Raw genomic sequence first — 26,551 nt, forward strand, 5'->3', positions numbered from 1 at the left:
GGCTGTTAAGTAGTCCTTGGTATTTGTTGTAATGTATTTTTTTCTCAGACTTGGGTTCCTGTCTGCAGTTTGTACACATGCCTGTTTAATTTTTCAGTAAAACCTACCTGTTCTGCTTCAGCTGGAACTCCCTATCTCTACCCACTCTGAGGGCAAGGTGGCAGTATGTCCGTTTTAAAGGTCACCACATGCAGAGTTCAGAGAAAATCATAAAGATGATGGTTTATTTAAAGTAGTTGGTGCTTTGCCAACTTTTTTTTTTTAACTAGTGAGACCTAACTGCAAACATCTGTACACTCTGAAAATACCAAATGACATTTAGTGGGTTTGCCAACCATTAATTTCTCAGTAAATTTTCTGGCATAGTGTTTTGTTGGGGGTTTTTAACCTCTCAAAGATTTTTGTATTATGAAATGTTTTGCAATTACTGTAACACGGCTCTTTTTAAAACATACACAGTATATGTTTATTGTGTTTTAAAACGCACACAATATCTCTCTTTAAGCACAGCGCATGTAATTTGTGGACTTCTTGTGAAGTTGTACACAGTATCCTTTGAAATGTCTCTGACATCCAGTTAATTTGGGAATGTGCAATAATTTTTTTCACTCCATATTTTTGGACACCATTTTTTCAGCAAATTTGCTACTGCCTAAGCACATTCGACCTTCTTCCAAGTTCACTGAAAGACTTACAAACTTTTGTCATGTGCCAGAAAGTAGTGGAAGCACCCTTTATTTTCTCCTGGCTGAGTTTGTGATATAAAAAGCATATATTGCTAATGTTGTGCATCTTCTGTTTATTTTTGGCTTTGTGCAGATAGAAATACATTTCAAAATTTCAGCAGTGTCATTGGAATATAAAAGTGAGAGGGATCTCAAGGGTCTTGTGGCATTTACATGCACTGCATCTTAAACTCCCCTTCATGGTAAAACATGTGGCCAGGTGGCTTAGGGGAAAGGGGAAACTCAACTACGTCTCATATGCGCTTCTGAGTGACTTATTCAATGCCACTTTGTTAAACCAATGTTCTCCCTGATAAAATATATTGCTTAATAGTCTCATTATATTAATTCAAGAGCATCAATTGGTGACCAATGAGCCATAGAGTAAATTTAAAATTGTGTTATTGTCTTTGCTGTTAATTCTCTGTTCTCTTCTAATATATACAATGGACATATCTATACTTGCCTGAGTGTGTTTGTGTGTGTGTATGTATGCCTATACATATGTAGGAAATTAATGAATAGAACGTACAGCTGAAACCACTTGAAAGAACAGTATGCTTTAACAAAAAAGTTTTTCAGATGGATAAATATGAATATATATAAGTATGTATGTATAAGTTTCTAATTAATTAATTACCTTCACTCAACTCTAAAGGCATGTTGGAGATGACAGTGCCATATACATATATTACCCAGAAAGTGAGGTAGAGCATTGAGATTGCCTAAACAACTTCAGTAGAGCAAAGGTTATCCTTTGGTAAAGCAGAAATGGGATTGATTTACTGTGTCCTTTCATTACTTTACAACAATTTAAAAGAGACCACTCTTCTTGTGGCAGATTTTAAATGCATTTGGTTTAAAGCAGCCCATGATGAATGAAAAGAAAAATCAAGGGGTACATGAAATAAAGGCAATCAATCATTTTGTATTACTGGAGAGAAATTCTAAATTAGAAAGCCAATGGTTTTAGTTCCAGAGAGGTCTTTTAAATATTCACTGTACCCTGTAATGCACATTGACCCTTCAAGAATAAATATTGTCACCGGTACATTTTTTACCTCATTGGAGGAGTCTTTATGAAGATTTATTCTCTCTGGTTATGAGAAATATTGGCATGTACCCTTGAGTACTTTTTATTGTTAAAAAGAACCATTATGTAGCCCATTTAAATTACAGTAACAACAATAAATTTAAATGTTACACATGTATTTTGCAACACATGCGCACACAGAATCTTGACAAAGTGATAGCTTTCTAGAACTTCCAGTAAACAATTTTTAGCACAGTTGAACTGGAATACTCATATTTAGATGGGAAACACTAAATAAAACTTAGAAAGACAGTGCATAATAGGACCAATGAGAGAGTTTGTTAGCTTTTACTGGTATAGATACTGTGAAAATAAGGTGTTATATGCATTACTTAGCATGTTACAGTGATAGTTAGGACGACCAGGTTCTATTGGGGAATTATAACTATGTAGTCCACTTTCTGATGCAATTGCTGGTGGATCTTCCCATTACCTACCTTGAAATACCAAGTATTTTTATACTGTGGCATGAATAGTTACAAAACGTATCTCACTTTTGTGGCATACAGAGTCACACCTATCTTGTAATTTTGTTGTAAAAAATTCATATCAGCCCCCTTCTGTATATTGCAAAATATTAGAGACCACTCATTTTTCTTTTCTTGAAAAGGGGCAACTGAAGTGGTAAGAGCTAGTACCTGCATGACAGAGTTTTTCTTAATTTTACTGTTGGTGGTTGGTGGAATTATTTTATGAAGTCAAATCTAGTGCTCATTGCTCTTCATATGTGCTGAAACATCTTAAATAAATTGTGCATAAAAGTTTGGATAATCTTTCCAATTGTATGGGAGCACCTTTTTCCCCCTTTATTTCTCTAATTTGCACTTATTGAAAATTTGAGGTTTCTAAGCCTAGACTAGAGGAAAAAGGAACAAATTGAGGAAAGTTAGTAAAATTCAGCCTTCTACAAGTGGACAAAATTCCTTGCCAGATTCTATTTGTATCTCTATTCTTTTGGCTTATTAACTTTAATGGCAAGAACATTAATTCAGTAACAAAGTCTTAATGATCAGAACTCTCATGGTTATGTGATGGCATTTCTGGCATCTCAACTTCATGGATTTATTATGTTCTTGAAATTACAGACACCTAGAGTCAGGTATATTGTTTCTGGCAATAAAGTTAGAAAGTTGCCAGCATATCAGTTGTGAACTTTACCTGTGTAAACAGTATAAAAAGATAAAAGAATAGATGGATGGATACATACAAAGACATTTGTATTTATTGCAAATACAGACTAATGGTTTCTGTAATATTTCTGTTAGAATGAATGAAATAACTGAAAGGTTTTCTTTCTTGACCATTTACTTAACTTTTATACACCTTGGGGCATTGTATGGGTGATTCTATTTTTAATTAGAAAACATAAATAAATTGGATAACTATTGAGGTGTGTGAAGACAATGACCTCTACACCTTTCCTATCACAGTAAAGGTGCTAACTAATGCTGGCCCAATTGCTAAGGAGTTAGTGAACTCCTCCAGTCTTTGCTCTGATAATCACTGTGGCATGGTTTTCACTAGAGCGTGGACTTTCTGGATGTGGTATATTGTACTCATTATTTTCACACAGCTTTTACAATTATGAGTCAAACATTTTCAATGTACATAGTAAAAAGGTTTCTAAAATGCAAAATCAGAAAACTGTAGATAGCTTCTTATTCTCTACAAAGTCTTCCCTGTCTCCTCAGTAGGACATTCTTACCAGATATATCCTTTATTTACTGAGTTGCACAGTTCAAAATGCAGTTCTCTTCATACTATTCATAATGGAACTTGCAAACTTAAATATCTACTGAACACAGAGTATTTGTTTGCAAGATGTTTTGAGTCAATGTCACTTTTGCTTTCAGCAGCAGGCTGAAAGAAGAACACAAGTGGACTCTTTAAGAGAACTTCTCAGTAAACTCGGGAAACAGGTTATCAGCACTTTGACTGTTCTTATTGTGTCCCTTATCATAATTGACAGTTTGACGTAAAACTGGGTCACATGATCACCGGGGAGGTATGTAAATGGCTAAGAGGTCACCTTTCACATATGCCTGCTAGAAAGGAAACACATTTAAAGGAAGTTTCAGTCAAAACAGTGACAATATGCAAATGATAAGTTTTATGGGCTTTTCTCAAGTAAGAGAAGCTATAGCACAGTCTCCTATTACACTTTCTAAAATATGTATCTACTTTCCTTAGCTGTCACAGAAGCTTGAAATGAGTGTTAGTCTTGGACAGCCTCTCTTTAAATACAAGACTACAAAATCTGCTTACATTCTAACCCCTAAAAATTATTCATACTTTGTTTAAAGATTGTGCTTTTGGCTATGGATTTATAATGTATATGTTACTTGTATACTTAAAACTCTGCAGGATGGTTGTGCTTGAAAAGCACCATTTAAGCTGTAAAGACAGCTGTAGTGAAATCTAGCTCTTGGGTAGAACTTCGCATCAGTCTCACAGCTCTGGAAAGTGCTAAACAAAGTCAATTTCCTGACATTTTACAGAACAGAAGCACTTGGTCTACTGCTCTGCTTCTGTCTGGGCCTGTGGCCCCTTCCTGTAAGGTGGCTGAATGTGAATGAGGGAGTTGCACTGCCTCCTGGGAGAAGTGCTTGCAGTGGGCTTTGTACTCCTCTGCTGCTTCATGAGTCTTGTAGGGAGGGCATATCATAGGGATGAGGGCAGTACCATGCATCAGGAAATAGGTGCATGTGATTATTCCTCATCTGCTGCAAGGCTGGGCATCCATTCCCACTTCAGAATACAGATCCATCCTCTATTCCTTTGTGGTTAGATGAGAGATAAATGAGAAAATCATTGATAATGTTTTGTGGATGGAAGGTGTTATTAAAATGAAGTTCCTATGGCTTTCCTTGCTAAAAAAAGACAAAACTGGAGACTGAAGGGCAAGACTGTCCAACAGGCATCTAGGAAAGACTTTTCACGATGTCACATGCCAAATCAGGTCATTTATTTTGTGCTCGTATCATATCTCTGAGAAAATTTGTAAAGTTTTCAGCATTTGTCAGATGTCTCTTGAGGATTATTTAAGTCCCTCTAGCGAGGAATTCAAATTTCCCACTTCTTCTTTTCACGTGTCCTGCAGAGTAACTCTTTTAGATGGCTTAGAGTGGTTGAGAGTGAATGTGCCTTCTCATCTCCAGCTGGAATGATTTTAGAGGTCACCTAAGTTATTCTGAGGACAATAACTAGACAGAAAGCTTTCAGTACGACTCCAGACAATATATAGCACTCATAATACTGTAATAAAGTGCCCTACATCCTTCCAAAGCTTGGTACTCATGTCAGGTCTGTGCCTCCAGGCTTTCCCTACTGGGCTGTCTGGACACTCTCCAAGGGCAGTGTTCCCACTGCTGCTGTGAACAGACTTCTTCCATCAAATGGACCCCAGGCTTACACAGTTCTTTTAAGGTTTTCCAGCCTTTTTACCCAGAAAGCATTCAACACACTCACAGGATGCTGATGCAGACTTTGGAAGTAATATTTCTATATCCTTTTGACAGTATATTTCTAAGACATCTTGATCTTTCAGCAGGAGTAATTTGGGAGAGAAAATTTTATGTGAGGGAGACAAAAAAACCACAACCCAAAAGGTTTTCCAGGCAGGTTAGTTTCTAAAGACAATGTGGCAGTTATGTGAGCCTACTGAGGAGTGTGGAGCAACAATTTTTAACATTAGGAAGGTATATTTCAGTACAGTTGATACAGTCCTGGGCTTGCCACAGAACCAGTTGTGTAGACCTGCAGTTCTTCAAGGTGTTGTCAGTATTGCAAGTGTGGCACAGCTGGTGCAGTGAATAGTTGGTGTAGCATGGATCTTCATATACATGTGCATGTATGTGTCTACAGCATATGTATAAAATGCACATGTTCTATTATTACATTGCAGTATTTTGGCGTATATGCACTGAAGTACATATTTCTGTGTAATAAGAAGCATGTCATTACTAACCTTTATGAAATATGTTTAAAAAGCCTTTTGGAGCTTTCTTAATGATAAATTTAACACATTAATTTTACCTGTGGAAGATTTTCATATACTGCAGGAAAAATATAGTGATTTAGTGCAGAAGCTAATTTACTAAAATGTAATATATCAATCCCTTACTGTTTTCCCCCGAATGGCAAATGCAGCTAGGTTCTATTGGAAGCTAAGTGCTCGCCAGTTTTTTTGAGTTAGATTTAAGTGCATAAAATTATTTGGTAACACTAAGTTTGTAATTTTAGTATTTTTTTAGTGCCTGACTTTTACTCATCGATTTTGTATTTTGTGAAAGACGAAAAGAAAGGTGGATGGGTGGGTTTAACCTTTCAGTCTTCTGTTTCAGCTGGAAGTGAGTTTTTATAGATAAATTATAAAGTTTTAAAATATGTGTCTGTTGTGAAGATGATAACATTTTTAGGGATTATAGTAGAAATACGTCTACTGTACAGTGAGTAACTGAGCTGAAATATTTTACTATGTTTTCACTATGAAAATCAGGTTTAGAACACTGTTTTGTATAGTGACTAAATCAAATATTTACTTACCCATTTCTTTAAACATATTCACAGTTACCTCTAGCAAACTTTTTGACCGCCTGTTTCCTTTTCTGGTTAATTTCATGTGGTTTAGTCATGCTTTTAATGGCCTTTAGAAGGTCCCTTGGAGTTCTTTAGATAACAAACAAGAAACAATTGCTATGAAAACATCAAAGACTAACATTTCCATTTCTCAGACCTTAACAGCAGGAAGCTTATGACTCTAACAGCCAGACAGGGTCAGGTTTGCAATATTGTCTTGTCCTCAGCATTTGTATTTTTCAGGAAAAGACTGCAATTAATTGTGCTCCTGTGAAAACAGTTTATTATAGTTTGTTTGCTGTAGCCCGTGCTATCTAAAAACTGTGAATATGGATAAAATGCATTTAAACTTAGCAATACTATCTTCAGTTTGGAGTGCTGCATCGTATATATTGGAACAGCAATTTATATAAGCATGACTATACTGAGGTTAAAATGTATGCTTTATTCACAAACCAGATAAGTTCACTTTCTTAAGCTGAAAAATAAGCAACATATCTTTTCAATAAATCTGCTAACACTATCAGGCAGCTGTTAAATAAACAGAGCTGTAGAGGGTTGCTTGAACAATCTGCAAAAGCAGAACTGATGATTTGAGGATCTGGGAAGAATTTGTTTCAGCCAACATTTAGTACATTCCTCATTATATTAAAATGCAGTAAAATATTTTAAATGCTACTTTTCTGAGTCTAAAGCAAGATTAGGTTATTTTATCACTTCATGCTAAGTAATACCACTTTCAGTAACACTAGATTAATAAACCTTAATTACCTAATACCTTTACTCTTCTTAAATAAAAAGATAAGGGCATACAGTTTGTTTAATTTTGGCAAATTTTCTATAAATTGCATGTCTTCTATGGTATACAAAATGCATGCTGGAAGATATTGATTGTATTTGACCTTTACTTAATACACATTATATAGAACATTGCTTAAAAACCCCAGCATTTTTATTTCCTTTCTCAAAATATCTCACTATTGAATATTAACATTTCTTTTTATTCCAGCTCAGTTTGTAATCTAATAATGGCTAATTGTTATGTGCTACACATTAGTTACTCTTTTATGCTTTATTAATAAAGGATCATATTAAAGTAGCATTATCTTAAGCAAATCTATAGGCATTTATTTCTCAAAATAAGTTATTTTTCTTTGTATTCTTTTATTTTTTAAAGTTACTTCTTGGGAAGGTAAGATTTTTGCCATGTACAGTACTAGTTTGCATGTATTCATTTAAATACTAAAAACTGTAGTATGCTCGATCCATATCTGACTGCTAGGTTTCAATTGACAGCTGAGAATTTGTGACTGGACCATGAATCAAAACGGCAGGCATTTATACCCCAGTGCCAGTGAGGATACATTGGGAATTACTTGGCAAAGGTAACATTTTAATTATTTCCACCCCTACACCACCTCTAAAAAAGTTGCATAGAGCTACGATATCTGTGTTAGTGGGTCTCCAGAGGTATATGTGACAGCGTTTGATCAAAGTATGTGTGTAACATTTCTCCTATACACATTCAGGTTATTCTTCATGTAAAAGCTGAATTTAGAAACTACCTTAGTTGAACACCTGGAACGATAATGTTGTGCTGTCAGATGCAACGGGTTTGTGAATTGAAGGGAATACTGATTTTAGGGTTTAAAAATCTCATTTCCAGTCATATTTTGGGGGCCTCAGTGTTAACACAAAGAAAATAGTACTGTTAGAGGTGTAGATGAGTAAAAAAATAAATGGCTGAGGTGGTGGTTATTTTGGGCAATGAATAACTATATTATCCATAGAGACTTTTCTGAGTAATTGACTGGTGTAGATGTAGGTCACTAAAATGAACATGAAGGTAAGCTATAAACAATCTTATTTGTCAACTAAATAACAGAATAGGGATGTTTTACACAAAAAAGAGGAGTTTTTTATATGAAAAAAGCTCCACAAATAAAACAAGCAATAAACCCCATTAACCTTTGTTATATTATTAAACTGTAATATTTTACACCCCTTGGTATATAATGAATTATGGTAACAGAAGAGGATGGGGGTGTGTTTGTGTCTAAATAGGTGTATAAACAAATCAGCATAATTTTGATACATCTGTTTTCATCTTTTTCATGTGCAGGATTATCTGCAGCACTCAACACTTAATGGGAGTTGTACCTGTAAAACAGGTTGGGGGCTTGGGAGCCTGTCAGATGAAGCCAGTCACTCTTGAAATAATTTTAAATACTTTCTGGAAATTTGTGTGTACATGAAAATATATATATTTCTGAATAGTTTGTGTAAGAGTGTGTGTGAGTGTAGTTGTGTATATATATTGTGTGCAAAATGCCTTTTGATACACTGTATAGTACTATGAATTGTAAGAAGTTTTGGGGCTTTTGAGAATCAACTTGGAAGGGCAATTACTGAATTTGAAAATGGTGTTTACAAAATCTGAAGTTTAAATTTTTTTTCCAGTTTTTTCTGTAATAATGTTTTAAATCTGTAAGAATTGTAGTGTAAAAATAAGGCCGTGTCATTTCTGTCTTTGTAGATTAAATAGCAGAATGGAAATTTAGCTAATGGATTCATCTCACTCCTCAAGGGCTATGATTCACATTATAGATCCTCATCATGCAGTAATTGTTTTCAATATACAGCCAGGAATGAATCCAAACTGAACTAGTATACCACAGAGAGGGTTGATTTATTCTCCCACTACAAAGGGTATTGCTTTTTCAGGGCATTGACAACCGTTAGGAAATTACATCACAACAGCCTATCTAGGAATACCCTTGAAAGGTTTTAATCAGTCATCACTCGAACCCTCTTTAAAATAGTGCCAGTTATACTGGCTGAAGCACTGTCCTACTGTTTGCTGAATTCTGTTTTTCAGTACCCATCATACAAGACCACGGGCATAAATTGTAAAAAGAAAGGAAAGGCAGGGGAAAATATTTCTAGCAGTGACCATGAAAACCTTGGTGGTGAATGCAAGCATGCTCCATGATCCACTCAGTGTTATAGACAAAACTGCCTTGCAGGTCACTCCCGGAATGCTGCCTGCCACTTTGGCCTGAGGAATGTACAGAAGCGCTGCCAGAAGAGCTTGCGCACGAACTCTGCCATAGGCATTTCCTTAGAGGCCTTGGCTTTGTTACTTGCTCTTGGATTAAGCATAGCCTTGAGGGACAAGGAAATGAACAGTTCTCTCTTAGCAGATTACTTTTAGGATTTGGGTTTTGGAATACAACATTCCTTAAATTCCCCAGGGGTGAGAATCTAAGAGGAGAAATTATACCTGCGCAGGCGAAGGAGCAGTGAGACTTTCTAACACCAAAACTAGCGCTAAAAAAAGAGAGAGAATGTATTGCAAAACGAATTGTCACATGTTGGCAAAGAAATATATCCTAGTCCAGACAAGTTTCCACAACCCCAAATGCTTTGATTATGTTTGATTATGTGATTTCCTCAGATCTGCAGTGCTCATTTTGATAGTGCTTAATCTGACCTCTTACATCAGGCTTTTGTGGTTATTTTAAGTATACTGATTTTTCTGAAATATTAGTGACCTCAAGAAGGTAAAAAAGTTGGCAGTTCTTCAGTGTTAACTGTCCTGTCTCTAAAGAGATCAGGGAGCAAACATGGTCAAGCTGAAAGCTTTGTCATGAAGCATTTTTGGTGAACCACACTTTGAAAACTTGGGGAGGGTGAATGATGAAAAAACTTCTGTTGTTTCTGTGTTCTTTGTCTTATTAATAGTTGCCTATCATACCTGATGGTAGATCTAATGTATAGATTTCAAAATATGATACATAAATTTCAAAATATATTTTCTGGGATTTTATTTCCTTATAAAATTATGTATCTGCAGGCATTTAAAGACTCAGGTGTAAGACAGTAGTGGTCTGTGCGCAAAGGAACTGAATTTTGCAAAAAAAAAGAAGAGAATATGAATAATACAAGACAAAAACCCAACACCAAGCCACAAAACTTTTTAGTCATTGATGATCACCATGTTCTACAAAACCAGAAGACTTACAAGGAATAGTGATAAAAAAACCTAGATTAATACTTTGCTTACCTGAACTAAACATTCTAGTATCTTTAAAGGAAATATATTAAAAATCCTGTGAGCATCCAAAAAAAAAAAAAGCCAAAAAGACCCTCAGTTACTTGATAAGGTGTTTGAAAGTAGTAGTTTTTATTTTGCTCCTGATAACCTAACCATCTACAATTTTGTTTTGTTTTGGGTTTTTGTGATTTACTTAGAGCATTAATTGTACATATTATGTCTTTATATATTTGTTCTTATACATATATGTGTTTTTGTATTTATTTGTAAATATATTTTATTTGAAAAATATTTAAACACAGCCATAGAATTAAGTTCACCAGTACTTTTAAGATAATCTAGGCCAATTTTGGGTGTAAATGTAAAGAAGATACCCAGAACCATTAAAAAACCCCAAACCTTTCTTTTTTTTGGTAACTGCAGTTCTGTGATAATACTTGTGTTCCTGGAGACATAAGGCAGAGGGAAACTGTGAAAATCTATAAGGCTCATTTTGGAAAACACAGTCTCTGTCACTACGTGAGGGCAAGAGTGTTTGCAAAAAGTACACTTGAAACATGAGTGAGAGTGACAAAAAGTGTGTATATGAGTCTGGTATCGAGTTTGATCCTGAATCTAAGCCACTATTACACTATTAGTAGTATTTCCGGTATAAATACTCAGAAAAGCTGGCATGGTCGGCCTCTTTTAGAGCATGTGGAGTATTTGGAGTATTTGCAAGTCTTTCACAGACTGTAAGCAGCTTTTCATTGACAAAGTGTACATTTTAACTCAGCTATTGACAAATGTGTTTTTATTTATACGAATTCTTTTAAGAATCATTCTGTGTTCGTTTTGTGGGTTAACTGTTACTTTACCTTTACAGTATCCAGGCAAATGGACTAGGCTAGCATTTCCTGCTTGCGTTCTGTTATCTTCACACATCATCACAATACAACAGCTGGTTTGTTGCTGGAGATGCTGAGGGGAGCTCTGTTCTCAGAGTGCTAAATTTCCTTCTCAACTCTGGTTGTAGGAGTGTTCAGCATTCCAAGCATCATTCCCTCCCCCCCCCCAGCACCACTCTGTGTTTATGGTAACAATGCTGATAAAGCAATCAAATGGAATAATCTGATTTGTGAAAGAAGTCAGAGAGGAAGTGAGAATAGGTGCAGATTGCTTTTGCAGCACACCACCTTGTGCATGTTTGATATCCAGCAAACACATAGCTAAAGGAACACAGTTGGGAGCATTGCTGTGGCAAGCACTTTTTGGCAAACACAGACACCTGTTAGAGCAGTGGTTCATATACTCTGACCCCTGCCCCTCCCTCATCTCTCCCTCCTGTCCCCATTACCCTGGCAATGTTTTGGAATAGAAGTATCAATTCATTATGGAATAGAAGTATCAATTCATTACGATTTCAGAAAAAAAAGGCTGAAGTATACTGATTGTAATAATATTCATGGAGAGAAAATCTAATGATTTTTGATCTTTATAAATTTAAATTACTAGCTCTAATAGTTTTGCCCAGCTCCATAATGCAGAAAGATGTGCAGAACATTATGTTTCCTCTCCATCTAGGCAAATATGTTCCAAACACTTCCTAAGAAATTAGTTGTATTCAAGCCAGACTTGCATGCTGCCATCCCACAGGAAATGGGTCAGTAATCCATTAAAATGCCATTAGATAATCTAATTTGGAACTTAATCTCTAAATTAACCATGCTCCATACTTGAAGCGTACTTGAGAGAAAGAAAAAAAGTTTATGTTTGAATCGATAGGGGAGCCGAAGCGTGAAGAAGGCTGTTTGTTTTTTCTGTAGCTGTGGTCACGTCTCAAGCCGTCTGGTAACCAGGAGAAACCAGACATGATGTAATTCCAGATTGAACTTGAACTTCAGGGACTTAGAATGGGGGAACAATGGACCATAGGAATCAATAATGTCCATTTTCCACATGATTATGTTTGGAGCTTGAAGTTAACCTTTATGAGAGAAGCAACAAGAACTGCAGTGTGACCAAAATGAATGAGATGATCTAGAATCAAGACGTAAAAGTAAAGAAAACAACTTCAGTAATATTTTCTGAGTAGCACTGCATATTCCAGCAGAGTTAGAAAAGTTCTTGCTCTACAGTGAACTGATTGCCTGTTCTGAGCGCTCTTTGTTCACTTAGGTGGGACAAACTTAATCTTATGTTTCCTGTCATGTGATTTTTGGCAGCTGCAAGGGAAGGAGGAGCATATTATAGAGAATTCCCAAGTGTAAACTGTATCTTTAACCCCTTGGTTACTCCAGCTTTCTACTTTGTCAGCTTACCTCCAATTGTTTCTTTTGAAGTAGTAGAACTGCACTGGTTTTACTTGTTTGGTTAGTTGGTGCTGTTAGGATTGTCTCTATTTAGTCATGCTAATTTGATAGATTCATATTATATTTTTTAAAACTACTAAGGTAAAAAATCTAATGGTTTAAAGTGGAAATAGTAGTAATTGGAGGATATGAAGTAGTGCAGGTCTGTAAAATGGAGAGTCAGTTCTTCATAGCCGACCCAGTGGCCTCTGGTAACCCAAGCACATATTCTCCATGGTTTGGCTTCACTTGGTCATGGCCTTCTCTGTGCAACTGCATGTTTTCAAACTTCCTTTAGCCCTGCTCCTGCACCAGATGTTCATACATGCACGGTCCAAAGCACAGCAGGAACATGCACCATTTCTCTGAGTCCTTCCTCTGCTACGGGTATTCTTTGTAGTGATGGGCTCTGTAGCCTCTTCCTGTTCTTTCCTTACCCTTTTCTGTTGCACTGTCACAAGAAGGAGTCTCCAGGGAACAGAAAAAATAGTATTCTTAGAGCAGAATTCTCTTTTCCCTCTTCTGGACATAAATCAGTAGGTCTTTACCTCCTCCATCTGCTAGATGGGTGGTATGTGCCTGCTAAACTATAAAGGTCATCCGAAATTAACCTGAGATATACTTAATATATCTCTTGAAGATATACTTAATATATCTCTTGAAACAAGTGCTCACCTTGGGGAAATTTGGCAGCTGTTTACCTACAGAGACCAGTTCAGAATGTTAACAAGTAGAAATTTAGCCAGGGCACTGGGATTAGCAAAATTGCATTTCTAAAATTTTTATTATCTTAGTAATTTTAAAGGGTAAAGGTCCCTTAACTAAGTGGGAACCTAGTACAGACATAGATGAACCTTGCTTGGAGGCATTTCTACCTTTTCTGTACAAAGACTGACTTGGCAGAATCTGATTTATCTTCTGTAAGGTAGTACGTTCATGTAAATGGTAATAAAGCCTCAAGAACGAAACTCTGGTTTAGATGTACTTTCTGAATGGTGAAATACTCATAATTCTGAAACCGTAAAAGAAAGAAGGTAGTAAATGGTGGAAAATAAGAATCAGAAAGACTTCAGATTTACTCAGGTCAGATTAGATTTGGTTTTTATTGCATTTAGTTAATTGTTTAACATTATTATACTCTTCATGTTATTATAACCCCCAAAATGGACTGTATATACACATAATGTAAGTACTACTTGTGGTCCATTCCAGTAATATTTTAATGAGAGGTTCTTGAAACAGCAATTATTATCTTTAAGAGGAAATCATGGCAGAAATCTTCATTGAATTAACATCTGGAAACTGTAATAGATACTGTAATGGAGAATGTAAACCCTGTAGGCTGCTTGCAGAATTTTCCTTTGCTGTCTTATTACATTTGAACAGATAAATACGTTATTCTTCCTGTGGATAGAGAGGGACTGATGACTGTGTAACACACCTGATAGTCTAGCTATAGTGAAGCGAAAACCCTTCCTGGTAGTGAAATTACTTAAAGATATAATGTTTCAGAAAGGTGGTCCTGCAAATCGTACTTTCTATCACAGAGGCTACTAGTACAAATCTCACTGCAGTATCTGATGGTGTTCTCATGTAATTTTCTTCAAAACTTAACCTTGAGCAGATTTTTTAGATTCATATTCCAAGGGAAAGGCATTTATATTTTGGCCTGTGTCAGCACACGTATCATAGATTTCCTCAGGAGCAGTAAGCTGGAGAGTGGGGTAGGCCTGCTTTATTCCACTCATACATACAAAGACTTTTTTTTTATAGGAAGGAGAAGTCGTGTGGGCAGAAGGACATTTCATTAACTTCTTCAAGGACAACCACTTTGCCTATGTCCTGGGCAATGGGAAAGAGTTTTGGCTTCAACGGTGCTGAGGCGCTTAGTGGACAGAGGCAAAGCATTGCCTTCATATTTGTGAAACCATGAGCTGGAACTGTACCTGGCACTTGCACAAACTGCAGGATAGTGTGGTGAAGGGAAAGGTGTTATTCTATTTCCTGCTATTGCTACCCATGTGGACACCCAGGCAGAGTTTGCTTTTCAGGCAGCAGGAGCTGTCTTGTCATTTCTGCTAGGATGCTCTACAGAGAAACCATGAATGGTTTCCACAGCAGAAGTTGAACTCTGCAATATTCACAGAGGTCCCTTCAGAACAGGCCAGACAAAGTTGACAAGAGGACCTTGCTCTTCTGGGCTGTCAGTCTGGCTTGGCTGCATGCTGGCTTTCTGGAGAGCTACAAAGCAGACTGTGGCTCATGAGGTAGCTGAAAATTTAGCTAAATTTGCCATAAACATAATGGGGGGTTGTGGGAATGTTGGATAGACATTCAGCTTAGCAGAGCATGTGTTGCGGTTTTGATTATTTGTTGTGTCACGGCTGTTCTCAGAGCTCTGCACTGTGATTAGGGTTGTCCTCCTCAGTAGCTTTCAGTCAGGTTTCTTCCTTTGTCTGCAGTGAGCATCTGGTGGTGAAACCAGGACTGCAGTGGCCCAAGATAGACTTACCTTATGATAAGGTTTTTTCCCAAAATATGTTTTTTCCTAAAATATAGCCAGAACTCATCATACCTTGAAGATCATGGCTCAAGAAGAGCCAGCAAACAGAGGGAATGGCTGTTTTTTCCAGCTGCCAGCACAGTCAGACTCTGCCCAGTTTAGATGTTTAGACCAGGACTTCAGTCATCTCCCGAGATGTGGGATTGGCAGCTGTTCGAGCCCTGCAGGAGGATGGTGTGAGGCTCTCCCAGTCCCACGGGTGCTCTGCTGCTTGCACCACGTTTCTGGCAGAAGGCTTGGTGCGAGCAGTGCAAGGGACTTCAAAACTCCTGTGGGATACACACAGTGCTAACATGGGAGATCTATTACTCCCTTGGGATTCATAAACAGTGCTGATGAATTTGTTGCAGTCTGCATTTTTCTTATGGTCATAATATAAGGAGGGAGGCTTGAAAGGTTTAAATAAACACCTGTATTAGATTTGTAGGTCATACAGCAGTAACAGTCCGGTTAGGCACTTGCTACAACTTATTTTATTGAGGACTTTCCACAAAAATCAAAATCTCTGTCTGGTATTTGAAGTAGTGGATAAAAAAGCTGCTGCAAATAGTAATTTGTTTTTAGTCACCATTTACTTGTTTTCTTCACCCACTGTAGTCATTAGAAGGTTGGCAACTTTAAAACAAAGCAAAATGTCACTCATATATATGTGTCCAACCACTGAAGTGCACTGTAAATCTTCAGAAAGATAACCTGGAGCCTGTGTGTTTAGCCTTTGCCACAGAAATTGTTTAAATACTATGTTTAAATACTATGTTGATGTCAAACATTCTTTTAGTTAGTCTTCTATTTTGTTTGAAGTCACTAAATACTGTAGATCGTGTGTTACAGGACAGCAAAGAACTGTGCACTGTAAAACATACATTCAAGCAGATCCCAAGCAAACAAATCTTCTTGGCTCTTTATTTTTTTGTTACTAATTCCTATTTTAACAAATCCCTGTGCTTGGAAGCAATTTGCTTTTTGTCTGTTATTTCTTAATTTACTTCTTAACATCACTGAAATCCAAAGAAGAAGGACCAAAAAAAATGCATTTTAAAACAAATTTTGAAGGAAGATGAAGAATAAGTTGAAACAATTAAGCCTCTTAGATCAGATTCTGGTGTTGACTTTATTTTTTTTTTTTGAAACATAATCTTTTCATCAGATCTCATTGGAAAAATCTTTCATGCATAACTGGGGTTTAGTCTTTGTGAGTGCTTGAAGATTTGTAATGTAACTATGATTTTTAATTTTCAAAACTTTTTTTTCTCCATAACAGACTTTTTTTAATAGTCAATAGACTTGAAACAAAAAAAAAAAAAAAATAGAAAAATTTTAGTGAAATGTATTAGCTGATCTTAGATTTTGAAAACAGCAGATTTTTTTTTTTTTAATTTCTGAAGAGTTTAAAATTATGAAGATTTTCGGGTGTCCTTCAAGAATATATCAACTGAAAAACAAAATAAAACAAAACACCCTATTGAGTAATAGTTGTACTTGAGACATTGAAAAAAATAAAATATTCATATTTATTTTATTTCCTTGATGAAATAAAATTGGTGCTGTTCCCTTCAGAATTTGACCATCATTGAGATAAGCAGGTCAGGAATTCCACTTTTTTGTGTGTCTAAAACAGGACACCTGAAATTAATTGTTAGGAGTCAAAATAGTAAATTAACAGATTTAGAGAGGTAAATAGTATGAAATAGGAGTACATGACAGAAGCTGTTTGTATTATTTTTAATATGAAAGACCTGAGGAATATGTCCCCTGGATTTCACAAAATAAGTTGACTGCATTCTTTAATATTCATACAGCAGCAACTGAAAAGACCACAGAAGTCTGTCAGGTAAAATGTATTATTTTGTACACATTTAAAATAGATAATAAGAGTGTGTTTTACTCTTTACACCACTGCCACAAAAGTACATCTGCTTATCCAGGAGAGAGCAGTCCAAAAAGGGGACCAAAGAAGAGAGGAAAGAAAACTTCCAGCATGCATCCTCCGCAAAACACCATCAGAGGGTTTAGTCTTCAGATGTGTTATCATGAAACTCATCAATCTAATCCCAGAATGTATTTCCAAGTAAGCAGTTATGTTTGTGGAAAGACCTAGTGAGGAGAAAAACTTGATAAGTGAAATGCAGAGGAAGGATGTGTTTGCATGCTCTGTGTCCAGTTTTGGTGTTAGTTCTTTGGCAATGATTACTGACATAAAGATGCTGTTTTATTTTTGATTAAATGTGACAAGACTTTCTTTAAAGTCGTAGAACCATATAGTGTAGGATTATTTGGGTTGGATTTCTGATTTGCCAGAATCACATCTAAGGAAAAGGCTGCTCAGGGTCTGTGCTGGATTAGCAGCAGCTGAGGCCTGTCTCTGAGTATCCATCTTGCAAATAGTGTTGGGGACAGTACCTGTTCTGCTTGGTGCCTGTTGAACTTGTCAGTGCCATTGGGACTTCAGCTCCTTAGTGACAGAGTGCTTTTGAAATGATGACTTAAGTTCCTTAAGTCATTGAATTGTCTTTGAAAATATTTTATTTCTCAGAGGTTTGTTGAAAAAGTTATGGTACTCACTGCTACCCTTGACTGATGGCTAGCCTTGGCTGCAAGTGTTTGCATGATTGGGTCCTGTGTTAGGTGGTGTTCCTTAGACTCTGACACTTTTAGGGAAAAATCTCTTTCTGTTTTTTTGAATATTAAAAGTCTTCTGTTCTCTTGGTGATCTGCACACCTGAGAGGCCCAACCTGGGATAAACTGCTGGGTTGTAAGAGGGTAAGGTTTGCACAGGAAGCTGAACAACTGAATCTTTATACAGCATTCTTGAAAAGAGAAAAACCTGTACACTCTAGTGTATTTCACTAGCTCTTAAATAACATCTGTTGTGCTATATATTGTCACTTGTATGGTTTAATTGTGTCTGCTCTATATATTTATGTCTGAAATTTTTGGGGGGCTTTTATAGACAGGCCACCTAATGTAACACAGGAGTGTTACAACTTGCAACTGAGTTCAACAAAGTTATTTTTCTTTCAAATAACTCATACTTTCACAAAGAAAACTGGGAAGTAAAATCTCAAGTAATACTCACAATTTGGTTTCAAATTTTATTTTAAGTAGTGCTATAATGAATATTTTTCATTATAGTAGTGATATAATGAATATATTTTCTGTAGTAATAATGAATATTGGCTTAACTCTGAGTCAAATTAATTTTATGTTTTGTTTTTTTCTCTCTCTTTCTCTCTCTCCTTGTCTCTTTCCCCTTTTCAACAGTCCTGGTACCTGGGCTAGCTTGGTTCCTTTTCAAGTATCAAATAGGACACCGATCCTGCCGACAAATGTCCCAAATTATGGTTTGAACATAATTGGAGAGCCTTTCCTTCAAGCAGAAACAAGCAACTGAGGGAAAAAAAATTATTACAATTAAAAGCAAAATTAAAAAAAAAAAAAAAAAAGAAAAAAGAGAAGAAGACAGGATGAGAAAAGAAACAGAAGAAAGAAGAAAAAGTAGACCAGCAAATGCAGCTCTTACAATCACTAATTCCCTTATGGTTGAAACTGAAATGAGATACAAAGGGTCGATGATATTTCACTGATGGGTAGAATGCAGCTCCTGCTAAGTAGCCTTTGTTATATGAAGTCCGCTGGGAAATAGATGTTCTGTCTCCGACAATATATTTTAACTGACTTTCTAGATGCCTTAATATTTGCATGATAAGCTAGTTCTATTGGTTTAGTATTCTTGTTGTTTACGCATGAGATCACTATTCCTGGTTATCTCACAAAACAAAGGCTAGGCAGCAGCAGCAGAGCTGCAGGAGGACAAGGGCTGTGAGCCAGCCATTTTCTCAACACTCTGATTTCTAAATGTTTTAAAAATAAGCTCTGTAACCTTTAGTTATCAGTATGGATTTATTAAACTTTGGCCCTTAATTCAGCCTTTTATAGTGTGTTATGCAGTTTGAAGTTTTCAATCAGTATGAACACACAGGCTCTATGAAAGAAATGCCTCTACATAGGTAAAAGTGTTATCTTCTCATGCAACAGTAAAAACAAAAAAAGAAACTGAAAAAAGTGACATTTTCCCCACTAAAGAAACACTTACAGAGGCAAGTGCAATTTAAAAATCGTATCTAAGGGGTCATCACTATAAGTCCTTCAGCCCTTGGACTCTAAATTGAGGGGATTAAAAATAGAAATAAAAATTACTTTGAACAAACTTACTTTTCCCCTCAATTTTTGAGGGCATTAAAAGGCATTAAATCAAGACAAATCATGTTCTTGAGAAAAAGAAATCAATGGAAACACAGCACTTATGTTGGTTTAGCTGCTGCCTCCACAGAGGGGTAGGATTTATTTATTTAAAGTTACTTGTTGCATCAAGAACCCATAGGGTTTACATCTTTCAGTAAAATCTACATCATAGAGACAAAGACATAGGCAAATCCATGTCACAAGGGCAAAGCTTACCGTTTACAAACTGGTAATACCAGGATGGGGATATGTTGTATTTAAATAATGCACTCTTAATGTAAGTCTAATTACAGGGTGCTGTAAACTTGCATGGTGCTTTCAGAAGTTAGCCTTGTTCAACAATTTTCACATATTGACAGAAATATAATGTGCATGGGCAGACATTTTGCCTCTATGTCTCTTTAAAAATTTAAAATACTCTTTCCAGTTATCCTAATTTGCACGAAGATATAATGTCCACATTACGTGCCTTGCCTTGAAATCTAAAAAATGGAAAAAAACAAAAAAAGAAAAAACTACAAAAAAATTGACATCACTACACTTGTTTTGCTGCATTTATTATAATTTTAAATCTTTACCATTTTTATGACAAAATATTTTGTATTCCAGATGCGAAAAATGTGTGACATCATGGATTTTTTAGACAGTTATACCTTTATCTCACATTTATAAAGCATATCATGGCTGTGTATAGTTGCCGCTTAAGAATTGTAATCGACCAGCAATATTTTCAGTATTTTGGTGTTTTTTCTATTAACCTTTCATGTTTTTCATCTTCCAATTAATATTGGGGGGAGGGGATACAAATTTATACGAATTATGCAATACCAAGTTTTGCCTATGTAGGTAGTGCTTTTAGCTGTATTGGTTATTATAGGTAAGTACACAGATTTAAAAAAAAAAAAAAAAAGGAATACTGTATGCTTTTTTTGTTTGTTTTAATTGACCAAAGTGGGTACTGCTATTTTTGCAGTGTGATGAGGTCCTTTTCTGTACTGAGAGGTGGACAGGGGATTTTTTTTTATACATACATATATATATATATTCTGGGGTGGGTGGGGAGGATTTTTAACACTTTACAGTGTAGCTGTGAAGCAGTGCACCCTTAGCCAGGCAAGGGCTGCAAAGCAACTGTTCTGCCTACTGTGACAAACTTTCAAATCGGTTCCCTCTTTTTAACTTCACACCTGGGGTGCAAGCTGAAATCATTTCTGGATTTAAAAAATAAATAATGAATTCTGTTGGAGGCAGACTTGACTTGAGGAAATTGTTTTACTTCAAGGGTTTTTTTCTTGAGAAAGAGAGACAGACAGAGAAATAGGTCAAGACCCACAGTGAGGTGAAGCATTTTCCATTCTGGCAGATACTGCACCCAAAAGAGTGCATGTTAGAAAATGCTTTTAGCTCAGAATGACAAAGACACTTGCTTTATCTAGGAAATGCAAATACAGGGCCAAAATCTTTGCTGGCATAGTTCCAGTGACTCCAGTTGACTCTGGAGTTGTTTATGCAGAGAATTTGCCTCCCTTAGACTGCTTGACTGGTAAAATTTATTTTTTTTTACTTCACATTATTATTTTCATCCCTGTCCTTCCACCAAGTTTTTTAATTCACAGCATCTGAATTACAACTTTCAGCCAGCTTGGGCTACATCAGAGGTTTGCAAAGTCTTCTCATACGGCAGATCACGTGGCGAGTTCTAGGCTGTAGTGGAGAAGGAATTTATGCAAGGAATTAGACTATGATGGAAATGAAGGTCTTTTCCCAGTAAAATCTCATTTGGTAGACCAGTAATGGGCCTGTTGCTGGAGACCTCTTATACACCAGGGATCTTTGCAATGTGTGGCTTAACACAGGGTGAATTTTTCTTTAAAGCACACCCTTTAATTAGGGTGCAAGCAGAGGAGTGTATAGATGTGGATATAAGATACCCTGGTAGGAAAATCCATCCTTTGCAGTTGTCTCTGCCTTTTGGAGGTTTTCTTACTCTGGTGCAGTCCCAGAGGTGCAGCTCCAGCTTCAGCCACCCCTGTGAGTACTGGTCAGGGGCACACCACCATTAGTCGCTTCTGACTTCAGCCAGTCCATGGTGCTTAAGAGCCGTGGTGGTGGCACAACCCCATGTCTCCAGGAGGAGACGTGTAGGCAGGGCCTGAATGGCTAAAGAGACAGGATTTGTAAAGAAATAAATCTTTGAGATTTAGCTAAACTGAAGAAAAATATAAGACACAAAAAAAAGAAAAAGAAAAGAAAAAAAAGGTAAAATTGTGTTGTTCTTTTTCTGAGCCCCATGGTAGATCAATTGTTTGCTAAACATGTGACAAAGTATGCTAGGCCCAACCGGAGTGCATCATAGGCTCTGGCCTGGTGAAATAAATTATGTGTTGTCCTTTACACATGTCACTGATGCAGAACAGTTTGGAAGCAGAAAGGTGTGCTAGGGCGACATTCTTGATTATTACCAAGAATGTGCTTTCAGTAGCACTTTGGGAGAAAATTGGAACAAATTCAGGCTTCAACATGCAATAGCCAAAACGATGATTGCCCTTGTAGGAAGATGGATGTCCTTAACAGAGCCTTTTTTTAATCTCTGACCACCTATATGCAAAAAAAGCTGAGCTTACAGATGCAATTTTTTAAAAAGTAAACTCTTTCCTTCCATGTGAATAAATGAGATTGTTCAGCAACTGTGGGTTTTCGACACCTGCCTCTCTAATAGAAAAGCCTGTTTGGAAGATAATGAACTTTTCATTTATTATAGGTTGGTTTTGTTGGTTGTTTTGTTTTGGTTTGGTTTTTTTTGAGCTCAGCAGTCAAAAGATTAAGATGATTGAGAACTCAAATCCAGTCTCTGGCCTCCTCCTTCACCAGGAAGTGTATTCTGACTAAATTGAGCCACCCCGTTCTATGTGCACTGTTCTGCCTTTATTAAGTTGCTTTGCAGCCCTGGCCTCATGGCTGTGCCACTGAAGTGTGTTTCCCCTGGAGTGACATGAACGCTTGAGGCTTGACTAAGGAAAAAAAAAAAGGCAGTGAAGGAGACTGTACATAAAGACATGGCAAAAATATTAATTATAGCAATATAGTTGTGGGGTGATGTTCAGGTGGGCAGCTCCATTGAAAATATGTGAATGAGCTTGTGAAGCTGCAAGTAGCAAGAAGAAAGGAGGATCTTCTGAATGAACCGCCTACCTTGTAGACAGTAATTTGTACACTGTATAGTTTTGTTAAGGATTTTTTTTTAATTAAAATACCCTTGTTTGTAAAGCTAACTTTTTAACAATTATAATGGAAATGTGTTTCCATTTTTAAACAAAAATATTCTTTGTTTGGAAACTGGACTTGGGTTAAAACTCTCCAGTTTCTTAATTTATGTATTAAAAAAAAAAATCTGTCCATGTTAGGAGTTATTTCGCAGATTCCTGTGCTTGAAAAGCGTGGGTTACTAATCCTTTAAAAATGTAAATGGAGAAAAGTTATATTTTATGAAGGTTATTTTGTTGTATTTAGTATTGGAAAAGTTGGTTTTCAGAGCATTTCAAAATGTTGGAAGCACCACTGTCTTTTTATTAGTATATATGGCCTTTAGCAAAAGTTTTGTGATTGTTACATGATGGTATTTAAGATTAGGTTCACAGAGCAATTCAGGATAGGCAGAGAACTAAAACAGTACTTAAGTCTCACACAACTGTGTCCTCAGGGAGCAGAATTTTGGATTTGCAACTTGTAGCTTCATAAGGACTTAATGAAAGAGATTGCACAAGGACATCTGTGACACCGGAGTGTGTTCTGTACCTAAATTTAAATTATGTGTACTGTGTGAGATTATGAAGGCTGCAGAAAGTTATCCCATATTCAGTGTACAGTTTTCACTTTCAATAAAAAAACTCTCTAATGTTGCTGGCAGTAAGGCCCCAAGCATGACATCCTCTATGGTTTACATGATCCTGTCAAGGTCTTTTGTTAACATTAACCAGCTGCATGCTCCTGGATTTTTTTATTGGGTTTCTATAGAAAGCTTAAGAAAAAAAAAAAAAGAGAGAGTAAAATCATATGCCAGCTAATAAAGTTAAACAGGAAAAGCTCAAAGCTGAATGTTCTACTCCATGCTGAAGGAGCTGAAAACTGCCTCCTTCTTATTTGCACTTTCTGCTAGTTCCCCAGTTTTTCTAATTTTTCAGAATTATGTGAGTGTGGTGGAGCACTGCAGTTGGAGGATAACATGGACCACTTATTTTGCCCTTTAACCCTGCACAGTGACCTTTGCATCAGCCAAACTTATTGCCATGACAACTCTTTGTACTGTTTCCATGCCACAGCTCTGTTGGTCACGTTGTCAGTAGTAAAGGGGACAAGTTGGAGACGGTCAATTTTTACATTTTTTTGTTGCAATTTTTTCTTCAATGGTTGTAAGTAGTTGTTTGTTTGTTTGTTTGTTTGTTTTTTATGATAAAAGGGTTCACTAGTTAGTACTCTTTAGAAATATCTGTGTGTTGCAATTCAGATGTATGTTGAATTTGTAAAAAGGGCTTCAGTGCCACTAGCATCATGATATACTAGAATAAGCCTTTGATACTTTCATTGCATGATACGGTAACAGTAAAACAAAAGGTGGCCTAAATAAATGGAGAGCAGTGTGAGCTAGTGACACTAAAGCCAGTCTTTGTATTACTGTATTTTTGACAGAATCGTTTTGAAAACTGTGCTACAGGGACTGATGTGGCAAATGTATCTCTATATGCAGAAGGAAGTTTTTTAAGAAGTATGGCTTATTATGCATTCTTCATTGAGGGCATTGAAGTTGCATGGACTGATAGAAGTTGATGCAAAATGAGAAAGAAACAAAAACCAGCAAAATGTTTACCAAAAAACTCAAACAAATGAGCAGTGCCTGTTCAATTTCACAGTCTCTGTTGAGTTCAGCTGTAAATATGTTTCAGATAACATTTTCTTCAAAAATAATCTCTACAACATTGTAGAATGTGAGGGGTTCCTTAATCCCAGGCATAGGCTTCTCAAGAGCTGCATTAGATGTCTTCATTAAGCTGTTAATTTGTGCTTATATCATATAGAACTTTTAGTAAGCTGGGAAGAGGCACCCCATCTCAATGATATTTCTCTGAGAACAACTTTTGTAGGGCTGTGTGTTTCTTTAGATACATTTAGTACAACTGTAGGTGACAAGTAGTCAGTTATTGCTTGCTAGCTACATACCAGGGTTGATCCATTTTAAAACTTTTGGCATTTTTCCCCATACTGGAGGCCATAAATCCTGAAGGTTACATTTTAATTAAAAAGACGGTGCATGCACAGTCTTTGTGTAATGAACCTTCACTAGTAGGATGTATTACAGTACAGCTACTTAATTTTGGAATTAGGGCCCTCTGGCATCAAAACTGCTTTTAGCCTGAGTGTTAACAAAGGTTTTTATTGTGCCTGGTTGGAGGATAATAATGTTCTTTTTGGTACTTTTTTTTTTAGGTTACAAATGAACTCAACTGCCACAAGTTTTAAACTGGTGTAAATCAAGCTTGACTTAATGTGATTGTTACTGTTATATCCAGCCTACACTGCTAGCAGCTGCTCATACTGCAGTCAATTACTGGAAGCGGATATATTTCCTATGCAAAAACTGTTTAAACAATAAAAATGAGCTATGCTACAGACTCTGGTCTTATGTTTTCTTTTCTGCCTCTAAGAGTCATAATTAGTAATATCTTAGAAACTAATGTGAAAACTTGTACCCTGATAGCATGGTACAACTTAGAGAGTTCTGTGTATACTAAGTTTAGATTTAACATATTTGTTTGCACACATTTTGGCTTAGTGGTTACACTGGAAGCAGAGGAGAACGAGAAGAAAAGGAGATACAGTCAGATAATTGGCTCAATTTAAATTTTATGTTTAGTTTTCATCATTATGTTTTACCAACCCTAGTAATTACACAGGTGACCTGAATATGATGTAAGATTCATCATGACAGCGAAAGGCCAGGAAACTTCTGTTTTCTTTTAATGTCATTGATTTGTGAGACAGTCAATCTTTGATTTCTTAACGGCCTTCATGATAGCATTTTAATTGAATAAAGATGGTAAGATCCAATCTTCCCAAAATTCTTTCTGAATCCAGGAAACTTTGTTTCAGCTAAAGATCCTTCAACTCTACAAAAGAAGAATTATTTTTCATAAGTGTGAATTAGGTGTATATATGGGATGTTTCATTCAGCTCATGTTCTCAAAATAGATAGTATTCTGCTTAGGCTGTTAGGATTCTGTAAAGCAGTAGCAACAGAGAGTAAGTGAAATGAACACGGTGAAGAAGAGACTGGTGGGATCACAATGTAAGGACTTAAACTGGATTATATATATCATCAAATTTTGTCCCACAGTGAAGCTAAACAACTCTTCATCTACTAAACAACTCTCCATCTACTTAGACAAAAATATTCTGCAGTTTCTAGAGCATAAGATTTATCCAGTTTCGACTAGTAGTAAGAAAAATGGAAAATGGTTTAATATTTTTCCCTACTGGTTTCTTTACACGAAGACAATTTGTTTATTAAATGTACTATTTTTTCTGTGAAAGGCCCTTTGTTGTACATGTGTGTCTCCAAAACAAATTGCCAGGCATGAAAATTTAGGAAATTCAAACAATTTGCCCTGCTAGAATTTCCTTGAATGATGTCATTTGGACATGATTTGAAAACTATATTGAGGATTTCAGGTTCCATGCCTAAAGCTCCAAACCATAAAACTTTCCTGCATAATCCAGAGACAATTAAATTCAATCCTACCTCCCCTTTCTGATAAGAAAATGCCCTACTTTTCCAACCACTCTTCAGCATCCTGCTGCTGTATACAACTCACTAGAATCCTGCAGCAATCTTACATGACTTTGATCCCCCGTTCCATGCATGCCCCACTCCATGAGCCAGCTGCACAGTAGCACTGATGCGAATAGTT

General features: G+C 36.4%; 1 protein-coding gene across 7 annotated transcripts in view; it reads left to right on the forward strand.

Annotated features, from left to right (window-relative positions):
* The window catches only part of NFIB (nuclear factor I B), a 169,296-nt gene extending 144,040 nt beyond the window's left edge, over positions 1 to 25,256 (forward strand). For 4 of the 7 annotated variants that reach the window (XM_051768207.1, XM_051768208.1, XM_051768212.1 and 1 more), the window contains 2 exons: positions 7,693 to 7,781; positions 18,609 to 25,256. In XM_051768207.1, coding sequence (XP_051624167.1) covers positions 7,693 to 7,781; positions 18,609 to 18,738 — 219 coding nt within the window. In that variant the 3' untranslated portion in view covers positions 18,739 to 25,256. The remainder of the gene's footprint in view (positions 1 to 7,692; positions 7,782 to 18,608) is intronic. The other 3 variants (XM_051768210.1, XM_051768211.1, XM_051768213.1) reach the window with 1 other exon arrangement.
* Positions 25,257 to 26,551: the final 1,295 nt, after the last annotated feature.

This window comes from Manacus candei, unplaced genomic scaffold, assembly GCF_025592945.1.
Source record: "Manacus candei isolate 608988 ecotype Guabito, Panama unplaced genomic scaffold, ASM2559294v1 h1tg000093l, whole genome shotgun sequence".
Classification (NCBI taxonomy): domain Eukaryota; kingdom Metazoa; phylum Chordata; class Aves; order Passeriformes; family Pipridae; genus Manacus; species Manacus candei.